The 12,741-nt window shown below is 47.4% G+C and overlaps 1 protein-coding gene across 1 annotated transcript; it reads left to right on the top strand.

Annotated features, from left to right (window-relative positions):
- The first annotated feature begins 4,980 nt into the window (after nt 1-4,980).
- LOC144952991 (transmembrane protease serine 11D-like) lies at nt 4,981-12,257 on the top strand. The gene is made up of 4 exons (XM_078883474.1): nt 4,981-5,075; nt 6,401-6,639; nt 10,686-10,822; nt 12,044-12,257. The coding sequence occupies exons 1-4, from the start codon at nt 4,981-4,983 to the stop codon at nt 12,203-12,205; spliced, it is 633 nt and encodes a 210-aa protein (XP_078739600.1). The 3' UTR covers nt 12,206-12,257.
- Nucleotides 12,258-12,741: the final 484 nt, after the last annotated feature.

Genomic DNA, 12,741 nt, shown 5'->3' with positions numbered 1-12,741 from the left:
AATCTCACGCAAATCTTACACAGCATCACAAATCTTACACAAATCTTACACAGCGTCACAAATCTCACGCAAATCTTACACAGCATCACAAATCTTACACAAATCTTACACAGCGTCACAAATCTCACGCAAATCTTACACAGCGTCACAAATCTCACGCAAATCTTACACAGCATCACAAATCTTACACAAATCTTACACAGCGTCACAAATCTCATGCAAATCTTACACAGCATCACAAATCTTACACAAATCTTACTCAGCATCACAAATCTTACACAAATCTTACTCAGCATCACAAATCTTACACAAATCTTACACAGCATCACAAATCTTACACAAATCTTACACAGCGTCACAAATCTTACACAAATCTTATACAGATCTTATACAGTGTCACAAATCTTACACAAATCTTACTCAGCGTCACAAATATCACACAAATCTTACTCAGCATCACAAATCTTACATAAATCTTACTCAGCATCACAAATCTTACACAAATCTTACTCAGCGTCACAAATATCACACAAATCTTACTCAGCATCACAAATTTTACACAAATCTTACTCAGCGTCACAAATCGTACACAAATCTTACGCTGAATCACAAATCTTACACAAATCTTACTCGGCATCACACATCTTACACAAATCTTACTCAGCATCACAAATCTTACACAAATCTTACTCAGCGTCACAAATATCACACAAATCTTACTCAGCATCTCAAATTTTATACAAATCTCACACAAATCTCACACAAATCTTACTCAGCATCACAAATCTCACACAAATCTTATTCAGATCCCCTCCCCCCACGCGTCACACCGCTACCGACTCTTCAAAACTTCCCCGAAACTCGCACCTCGAGTTTGTTCAAGGAAGTTAACTAACTTTGTTTGTCTGTCGTTGTTGTTGTTTATTACACAGGGCACGGAGTCGTCGTGAACTTTCTAACGATTGATCCCATTAACGTCTCGAAAAGTGAGTACGTCGCAACAGCGGCGAGTGCACCTCACTTGAACACAAAGCCGCATTGCCCGACACGTATCAGCTATGAAACTAGAGATTCGAAGCACGTAGAATGGAAGTAATAAAATAATAAAAATAAAACACAATTAAATAATTCTCACGACGTTTCGGCCACAACGCAAGCAGCCGTCCTCAGGTGGAGAACAGGTCTGTCGAGAAGACAGAATCTGTCTTCTCTGTCTTCTCTGCAGTCACGAAAGCTTTAAATCGAAATAGATTTGAAGCTTTTGCGACTGCAGGAATTACTCTTTGGCTCTGTCGGTAAAGTGATGTCGAAAGAGATACAATTAAATAATAATAGAATACGGCGTTTCAATCGTTTCAATCGCAACACAAGCAACCATCATCAGGTACGAATGAATGAGAAAACAAATATATCTTCTCGGTTCTTTCGGTAAAGTCACGTAGAATGGAAATAATAAAAATAAAACACAATTAAATAATTCTCACGACGTTTCGGCCACAACGCAAGCAGCCGTCCTCAGGTGAAGAACAGGTCTGTCGAGACGACAGAGTCTGAATGTACACGCTCTGTCGTCTCGACAGACCTGTTCTTCACCTGAGGACGGCTGCTTGCGTTGTGGCCGAAACGTCGTGAGAATTGTATTATTTTGTTTTATTTGTATTATTTTATTTTTATTATTTTATTATTTCCATTCTACGTGACTTTACCGAAAGAACCAAGAAGATGAATCCCTGCAGTCACGAAAGCTTTAAATCGAAATAGATTCGAAGCTTTCGCGACTGCAGGAATAACTTTTTGGCTCTGTCGGTAAAGTGACGTCGAAAGAGATTAAATAAAATAATAATAGAATACGACGTTTCGATCGCAACACGAGCAACCATCATCAGCTACAAATGAGAAAACAAACATGGTGTAATAAAGCTCGTTGAGGCGACTTCTAGAATCCGTCTTTTATTCAACTTGTATGACAGCTTTCCTTCATGCTGCTGACAGGCAGCGTGAGAGGGACAGAGAGATAGAGAGACACACACTGCCACGTGGCAACCCAGAGCCCCGCTCCCACGTGGCCCCCTTCCTCCGTTCGTTCTCGTTCTGACCACGTGTCGTTCGTCTCCACCCCTATTTAATAGCCGGGTCACGTGGTGCCTTTCCACCAATCCTGGTTAGCCTCCATGGAATAGTCCAGGCTCCCTCGTAGGCTGCCGGGACCACGCCCCTGACTCGTCTCCCCATTGGCTGTGGCCAAAGCCAGCAGAACCAATCATCTACTTGCAGCTGTCACCTTCCCGTGACGTCAGAGCCACGCCCCTGACTCGCCTCCCCATTGGCTGTGGCCAAAGCCAGCAGAACCAATCATCTACTTGCAGCTGTCACCTTCCCGTGACGTCAGAGCCACGCCCCTGACTCGCCTACCCATTGGCTGTGGCCAAAGCCAGCAGAACCAATCATCTACTTGCAGCTGTCACCTTCCCGTGACGTCAGAGCCACGCCCCTGACTCGTCTCCCCATTGGCTGTGGCCAAAGCCAGCAGAACCAATCATCTACTTGCAGCTGTCACCTTCCCGTGACGTCAGAGCCACGCCCCTGACTTGCCTCCCCATTGGCTGTGGCCAAAGCCAGCAGAACCAATCCTCTACTTGCAGCTGTCACCTTTCCATTACGTCAGGGCCACGCCCCCTAGGCCTCCCCCCATTGGCTATAGACCAGGACCGGCAGAGCCAATCACCGTGACGAGTTGTGATACGTCAGTGAGCCGGACATATCCTCACATTACAATAGTAAGCTTGGAAATATAATGCGAAGAAGAATGTATCAGCTGTGCTTTATTTGTAGCACGTGAGGCCCCAATGAGCCATGCTACGTGGCTGTTGGTCCGATAGCAATCTGACCGTCACAAATGATAGAAGCTCAACAATGTTGCTGATATCATCATTACCATAGAGACCTACAGAGACCTATAGAGACCCACAGAGACCCATAGAGACCCACAGAGACCCATAGAGACCCACAGTGACCCACAGAAACACATAGAGACCCATAGAGACCTACAGAGTCCCATAGAGACCCACAGAAACCCATAGAGACCCACAGAGATCCATAGAGACCTGCAGATACCCATAGAGACCCATAGAGACCCACACAGACCCACAGAGACACAAAGAGATCCACAGAGACAGAAATAGACCTATTGAGACCCATAGAGACCCACAACGACCCACACAGACTCATAGAGACCCATAGAAACCCACAGAGACCCATAGATACCCATACAGACCCACAGAAACCCATAGAGACCCACAAAGACCCATAGAGACCTGCAGATACCCATGGAGACCCATAGAGGCCCACACAGACCCATAGAGACCCACAGAGGCACAACGAGACCCACAGAGCCCCATAGAGACCTATAGAGACCTATAAAGACCCACAGAGACCCAGATTGACCCACAAAGACCCATAGAGACCCATAGAGACCCACAGAGGCCCATAGAGACCCACAAAGACCCATAGAGACCTGCAGATACCCATAGAGACCCATAGAGACCCACACAGACCCACAGAGACACAAAGAGATCCACAGAGACAGAAATAGACCTATTGAGACCCATAGAGACCCACAACGACCCACACAGACTCATAGAGACCCATAGAAACCCACAGAGACCCATAGATACCCATACAGACCCACAGAAACCCATAGAGACCCACAAAGACCCATAGAGACCTGCAGATACCCATGGAGACCCATAGAGGCCCACACAGACCCATAGAGACCCACAGAGGCACAACGAGACCCACAGAGCCCCATAGAGACCTATAGAGACCTATAAAGACCCACAGAGACCCAGATTGACCCACAAAGACCCATAGAGACCCATAGAGACCCACAGAGGCCCATAGAGACCCACAAAGACCCATAGAGACCCATAGAAACCCAGAAACCCATAGATACCCATACAGACCCACAGAAACCCATAGAGACCCACAAAGACCATAGAGACCTGCAGATACCCATGAAGACCCATAGAGGCCCACACAGACCCATAGAGACCCACAGAGAAAAAAAGAGACCCACAGAGACACAAAGAGACCCATAGAGACCTACAGAGACCCACAGAGACCCATATAGATCCATAGAGATCCACAGAGGCTCATAGAGACCAAGTGGGAGACAAGACACGTGGTTAGTGAGATGCCTGCTACAGCTGCAACAGCAGGCATCGTCAGGGTCGGGATCGATCCCACGACCTCCTGCACAGATGACGTGATTTCACTTTCATCTTTGCCGAATCGTTTTGACGACGCGATGACGTAGTGACGCACTTCGTCAGAACGGGAGAAGGGCAAATTATGAAAGCGGACGGGATCGTGACCCTCCCGTTTCAACAGACGGGTGGGCAGAGCTCAACGCGTTAAAAACACCCACCCACTCACTCACCCACCAACCCACTCACCCACCCACCCACCCCGCCCACCACACCCACCAACCCCACTCACCCACCCACTCACCCACCCACCCCCTCACCCACCCACCACCAACCCCACCCAATCACTCACTCGCATACCCACCCACCCACTCACCCACCCACTCACAAACCCACCCACCCCACCCACCACACCCACCCCACCCCCTCACCCACCCACCAACCCCACTCACCCACCCACTCACCCACCCACTCACCCACCCACCACACCCACCCACTCACAAACCCACCCACTCCACTCACCCACCCCACCCACCCCGCCCACCCACCCACTCCTCCCACCCACTCCACCCACCCACCCCACCCACCCCCTCACCAACCCACCCCCTCACCAACCACACCCACCACACCCACCCACCCACCCACGCACAAACCCACCCCACCAACTCCACTCACCGCCCCCCACCACCCCCCTCCTGTCGACGCGGTCTCCGCCACCCTCCCACAAGGCTGCGGCGTTGCCAACGCGTCCGTCCTGAGTGCCTGGCCCTGGCAGATGACCATCACGAGGCTGGAGGACCAGCTGCAGTGCCTCGGCTCCCTCCTGTCCGACTCGTGGATCGTGACCGCGGCGAGCTGCCTGGGGGAGAGGTCAGACCCTGGGCCTCGACACGGTGGCCCCCAGAGTTGTTGTCACCTAGCGGACACCTCGAGTTCGGGATTTCGCGAGTTACTAAATGTGTCCATTAATCCCTGGCGAAGTGTCTCACTTCTGAGTTATCGAGTTACTAAATGTGTCCATTAATCCCTCGCTAAGTGTCCCACTTCTGAGTTATCGAGTTACTAAATGTCTTCATTAATCACTCACTAAAGTATCCCTCTTCTGAGTTATCGAGTTACTAAATGTGTCCATTAATCCCTCGCTAAGTGTCCCACTTCTGAGTTATCGAGTTACTAAATGTCTTCATTAATCACTCACTAAAGTATCCCTCTTCTGAGTTATCGAGTTACTAAATGTGTCCATTAATCCCTCGCTAAGTGTCCCACTTCTGAGTTATCGAGTTACTAAATGTCTTCATTAATCACTCACTAAAGTATCCCTCTTCTGAGTTATCGAGTTACTAAATGTGTCCATTAATCCCTCGCTAAGTGTCCCACTTCTGAGTTATCGAGTTACTAAATGTCTTCATTAATCACTCACTAAAGTATCCCTCTTCTGAATTTTTGACTTACTAAATGTGTTCATCAATCCCTGGCTAAATGTCCCACTTCTGAATTTTTGACTTACTAAATGTCTTCATCAATCCCTCGCTAAGTGTCCCTCTTCTGAGTTATCGACTTACTAAATGTGTCCATTATTCCCTGGCGAAGCGTCCCACTTCTGAATTCTCAAGTTACTAAATGTGTTTACACCATTGGAACCTCATTTGCCAGTAGCAAAATATGATAATTGTGTATGTACGTGTGTGCATGTACGTGTGTGTGTGTGTACGTGTATGTGTCTGTGTGTGTGTGTACGTGTGTGTGTATGTGTGTGTGTACGTGTGTGTGTGTGTGTGTACGTGTGTGTGTATGTGTGTGTGTGTACGTGTGTGTGTATGTGTGTGTGTGTGTACGTGTGTGTGTATGTGTGTGTATGTGTGTGTGTACGTGTGTGTGTATGTGTGTGTGTACGTGTGTGTGTATGTGTGTGTATGTGTGTGTGTGTACGTGTGTGTGTATGTGTGTGTGTGTACGTGTGTGTGTGTATGTGTGTGTGTGTGTACGTGTGTGTGTATGTGTGTGTGTATGTGTGTGTGTACGTGTGTGTGTATGTGTGTGTGTACGTGTGTGTGTATGTGTGTGTATGTGTGTGTGTGTGTATGTATGTGTGTGTGTGTGTACGTGTGTGTGTATGTGTGCGTGTACGTGTGTGTATGTATATGTACGTGTGTATGTGTGTGTGTGTGCGTGTACGCGCCTACACATCCGTTCAGCCCCAACAACTACAACTGGATGAGCATCACGGCCTCCGGCGATCGTCTGCAGGTGACGTCCATCGTGGTCCATCCCAAGTTCTCCGCAGAAACCGGAGCCCACGACGTCGCCATGCTGCGGCTGGGCTGGTGGGCGACGTTGGGGCCGGCGGTGCGGGCGGTGTGCCTGCCCTCGCGACACGAGTACAGCCCCACGCTGGGACGCAGCTGCCAGGCGCTGGGCTTGCGACGCAGCGACGGTGCGTAGTGTGTAGTGTGTAGCTAGTACGTCATGTAGTGTGTAGTGTGTAGTGTATAGCTAGTACGTCATGTAGTGTGTAGTGTGTAGCTAGTACGTCATGTAGTGTGTAGTGTATAGTGTATAGCTAGTACGTCATGTAGTGTGTAGTGTATAGTGTATAGTGTATAGCTAGTACGTCATGTAGTGTGTAGTGTATAGCTAGTACGTCATGTAGTGTGTAGTGTGTAGTGTATAGTGTATAGCTAGTACGTCATGTAGTGTGTAGTGTGTAGTGTATAGTGTATAGCTAGTACGTCATGTAGTGTGTAGTGTATAGTGTATAGCTAGTACGTCATGTAGTGTGTAGTGTATAGCTAGTGCGTTAGTGTACGTCATGTAGTGTGTAGTGTGTAGCTAGTGCGTTAGTGTACGTCACGTAGTGTGTAGTGTGTAGCTAGTGCGTTAGTGTACGTCACGTAGTGTGTAGTGTGTAGCTAGTACGTTAGTGTACGTCACGTAGTGTGTAGTGTGTAGCTAGTGCGTTAGTGTACGTCACGTAGTGTGTAGCGTGTAGCTAGTGCGTTAGTGTACGTCACGTAGTGTGTAGTGTGTAGCTAGTGCGTTAGTGTACGTCACGTAGTGTGTAGTGTGTAGCTAGTGCGTTAGTGTACGTCATGTAGTGTGTAGTGTGTAGCTAGTACGTTAGTGTACGTCACGTAGTGTAGTGTGTAGCTAGTGCGTTAGTGTACGTCACGTAGTGTGTAGTGTGTAGCTAGTGCGTTAGTGTGCGTCACGTAATGTGTAGTGTGTAGCTAGTGCGTTAGTGTACGTCACGTAGTGTGTAGTGTGTAGCTAGTGCGTTAGTGTACGTCACGTAATGTGTTGTGTGTAGCTAGTGCGTTAGTGTACGTCACGTAGTGTGTAGTGTGTAGCTAGTGCGTTAGTGTACGTCACGTAGTGTAGTGTGTAGCTAGTGCGTTAGTGTACGTCACGTAGTATGTAGTGTGTAGCTAGTGCGTTAGTGTGCGTCACGTAGTGTGTAGTGTGTAGCTAGTGCGTTAGTGTACGTCACGTAGTGTGTAGTGTGTAGCTAGTGCGTTAGTGTACGTCACGTAGTGTGTAGTGTGTAGCTAGTGCGTTAGTGTACGTCACGTAGTGTGTAGTGTGTAGCTAGTGCGTTAGTGTACGTCACGTAGTGTGTTGTGTGTAGCTAGTGCGTTAGTGTACGTCACGTAGTGTGTAGTGTGTAGCTAGTGCGTTAGTGTACGTCACGTAGTGTGTAGTGTGTAGCTAGTGCGTTAGTGTACGTCACGTAGTGTGTAGTGTGTAGCTAGTACGTTAGTGTACGTCACGTAGTGTGTAGTGTGTAGCTAGTGCGTTAGTGTACGTCACGTAGTGTGTAGTGTGTAGCTAGTACGTTAGTGTACGTCATGTAGTGTGTAGTGTGCAGCTAGTACGTTAGTGTACGTCACGTAGTGTGTAGTGTGTAGCTAGTGCGTTAGTGTACGTCACGTAGTGTGTAGTGTGTAGCTAGTGCGTTAGTGTACGTCACGTAGTGTGTAGTGTGTAGCTAGTGCGTTAGTGTACGTCACGTAGTGTGTAGTGTGTAGCTAGTGCGTTAGTGTACGTCACGTAGTGTGTAGTGTGTAGCTAGTGCGTTAGTGTACGTCACGTAGTGTGTAGTGTGTAGCTAGTGCGTTAGTGTACGTCACGTAGTGTGTAGTGTGTAGCTAGTGCGTTAGTGTACGTCACGTAGTGTGTAGTGTGTAGCTAGTACGTTAGTGTACGTCATGTAGTGTGTAGTGTATAGCTCGTATGTTAGTGTACGTCACGTAGTGTGTAGTGTCTAGCTAGTGCGTTAGTGTACGTCACGTAGTGTGTAGTGTATAGCTCGTACGTTATAATATGTACACGTAGTGTATATAATCTATAATGTATATCTAATGTACTGGAATACGTAATTTAGTGTGTGCGTGTAAAATTATTGGTGATAACATTAGCGCCGATGCCGATGATGTCACGGCCAGTACGCCTGTGACATCATCATCATCTAGGCCTGTGACATCATCATTATCATCTAGGCCTGTGACATCATCTAGGCCTGTGACATCATCATCATCTAAGCCTGTGACATCATTATCTAGGCCTGTGACATCATCATCATCTAGGCCTGTGACATCATCATCATCATCTAGGCCTGTGACATCATCATCTAGGCCTGTGACATCATCATTATCATCTAGGCCTGTGACATCATCTAGGCCTGTGACATCATCATCATCTAAGCCTGTGACATCATTATCTAGGCCTGTGACATCATCATCTAGGCCTGTGACATCATCATCTAGGCCTGTGACATCATCTAGGCCTGTGACATCATCATCTAGGCCTGTGACATCATCATCATCATCTAGGCCTGTGACATCATCATCATCATCTAGGCCTGTGACATCATCATCTAGGCCTGTGACATCATCATCTAAGCCTGTGACATCATCATCATCATCTAGGCCTGTGACATCATCATCTAGGCCTGTGACATCATCATCATCTAGGCCTGTGACATCATCATCTAGGCCTGTGACATCATCATCATCTAGGCCTGTGACATCATCATCTAGGCCTGTGACATCATCATCTAAGCCTGTGACATCATCATCTAGGCCTGTGACATCATCATCTAGGCCTGTAACATCATCATCATCTAGGCCTGTGACATCATCATCTAGGCCTGTGACATCATCATCATCTAGGCCTGTGACATCATCATCTAGGCCTGTGACATCATCATCTAGGCCTGTGACATCATCATCTAGGCCTGTGACATCATCATCTAGGCCTGTGACATCATCATCTAGGCCTGTGACATCATCATCTAGGCCTGTGACATCATCATCATCTAGGCCTATGACATCATCATCTAGGCCTGTGACATCATCATCTAGGCCTGTGACATCATCATCTAGGACTGTGACATCATCATCTAGGCCTGTGACATCATCATCATCTAGGCCTGTGACATCATCATCTATGCCTGTGACATCATCATCTAGGCCTGTGACATCATCATCATCTAGGCCTGTGACATCATCATCATCTAGGCCTGTGACATCATCATCATCTAGGCCTGTGACATCATCATCTAGGCCTGTGACATCATCATCTAGGCCTGTGACATCATCATCTAGGCCTGTGACATCATCATCTAGGCCTGTGACATCATCATCATCATCTAGGCCTGTGACATCATCATCTATGCCTGTGACATCATCATCTAGGCCTGTGACATCATCATCTAGGCCTGTGACATCATGATCTAGGCCTGTGACATCATCATCTAGGCCTGTGACATCATCATCTAGGCCTGTGACATCATCATCATCATCTAGGCCTGTGACATCATCATCTAGGCCTGTGACATCATCATCATCATCTAGACATGTGACATCATCATCTAGGCCTGTGACATCATCATCTAGGCCTGTGACATCATCATCTAGGCCTGTGACATCATCATCTAGGCCTGTGACATCATCATTTAGGCCTGTGACATCATCATCTAGGCCTGTGACATCATCATCATCATCTAGGCCTGTGACATCATCATCTAGGCCTGTGACATCATCATCATCATCTAGGCCTGTGACATCATCATCTAGGCCTGTGACATCATCATCATCATCTAGGCCTGTGACATCATCATCTAGGCCTGTGACATCATCATCATCATCTAGACATGTGACATCATCATCTAGGCCTGTGACATCATCATCTAGGCCTGTGACATCATCATCTAGGCCTGTGACATCATCATCTAGGCCTGTGACATCATCATTTAGGCCTGTGACATCATCATCTAGGCCTGTGACATCATCATCATCATCTAGGCCTGTGACATCATCATCTAGGCCTGTGACATCATCATCATCATCTAGGCCTGTGACATCATCATCTAGGCCTGTGACATCATCATCATCTAGGCCTATGACATCATCATCTAGGCCTGTGACATCATCATCTAGGCCTGTGACATCATCGTTACTACCCCTCCGCCCCACCCCCCAGGATCTGTGTCGGCCCCCGCCGCTGAGGGTAACGTTCGGCTTGTGAACGAGTCGCTGTGCCAGAAAGCGTGGGGCAACTTCAGCCACCGCACTATGATGTGTGCCGCCAAGCGTCAGGGTTGGGCCAGTAGCTGCCAGGTAATGCAATGCTACACTATACACTACACTATATACTACACACTACACACTACACTATATACTACACTATACACTACACTATACACTACACTATACACTACACTATACACTACACTATACACTACACTACACACTACACTATATACTACACTATACACTACATTATACACTACACTATACACTACACTATACACTACACTATACACTATACTATACACCATACTATACACTACACTATACACTACACTATACACTACACTATACACTGTGCTATACACTACACTATACACTACTACACTATACACTCCACTATACACTACACTACACACGACACTATACACTACACTATACACTACACACTACACTATACACTACACTATACACTACACTATACACTACACTATACACGACACTATACACTACACTATACACTACACACTATACACTACACTATACACTACACTATACACTACACTATACACTACACACTACACTATACACTACACACTATACACTACACACTATACACTACACTATACACTACACTATACACTACACTATACACTACACTATACACTACACACTACACTATACACTACACTATACACTACACTATACACTCCACTATACACTACACTACACACGACACTATACACTACACTATACACTACACACTATACACTACACTATACACTACACTATACACTACACTATACACTACACTACACACTACACTATACACTACACTATACACTACACTATACACTACACTATACACTACACTATACACTACACACTACACTATACACTGTGCTATACACTACACTATACACTACACATTACACTACACTATACACTACACTAGACACTACACTATACACTACACTATACACTACACTATACACTACACTATACACTACACTATACTACACACTACACTATACACTACACTATACACTACACACTATACACAACACTATTATACACTACACTATACTATACACTATACACTACACACTACACTATACACTACACTATACACTACACTATACACTACACTATACACTACACTATACACTACACTATACACAACACTATTATACACTACACTATACACTATACATACAGACACACACACGCACGCACAATGGTCATCCCTCCTGGATGCCTGCAACATCATCAACGTCAATCACCACCGTCCCCCTTTTCCGCCTTCCCCAGCTGGGCCAGGGCGGTGGCGTCTTCTGCCTGGGCACGGACAGGAGGTGGTACCTGACCGGCATCGACAGCCGCCGTGCCGACTGCTCACGCGCCAGCCAGCCGGCCGCCTACGAGCGTGTGTGGAAATCCCTCGCCTGGATCCAGGGGAACCTCCCTTACTGACGACGGGGACGCGACTCTGGCTCTGCTCCCAGCCAGATAGCCGGATTGCCGAATAGCCGGATAGACAGATAGCCGGATAGCCAGATACCCAGCCAGCTAGCGAGTTAGCCAGATATCCAGCCAGATAGCCAGCCAGCCAGACACCCAGCCAGCCAGCCACCACCCAGACAGCCAACCAAATACCCAGCCAGATACCCAGCCAGATACCCAGCCAGATACCCAGCCAGCCAACCAGATACCCAGCCAGATACCCATCCAGCCAACCAGATACCCAGCCAGCCAACCAGATACCCAGCCAGATACCTAGCCAGCCAACCAGATACCCAACCAGATACCCAGCCAGCCAACCGGATACCCAGCCAGATACCTAGCCAGCCAGCCAACCAGATACCCAGCCAGCCAACCAGATACCCAGCCAGATACCCAGCCAGCCAACCAGATACCCAACCAGATACCCAGCCAGCCAACCAGATACCCAGCCAGCCAACCAGATACCCAGCCAGATACCCAGCCAGCCAACCAGATACCCATCCAGA

Source organism: Lampetra fluviatilis, chromosome 71 (assembly GCF_964198595.1).
Source record: "Lampetra fluviatilis chromosome 71, kcLamFluv1.1, whole genome shotgun sequence".
Taxonomy (NCBI): Eukaryota; Metazoa; Chordata; class Hyperoartia; order Petromyzontiformes; family Petromyzontidae; genus Lampetra; species Lampetra fluviatilis.
This window is presented reverse-complemented; position numbering and strand designations above follow the sequence as displayed.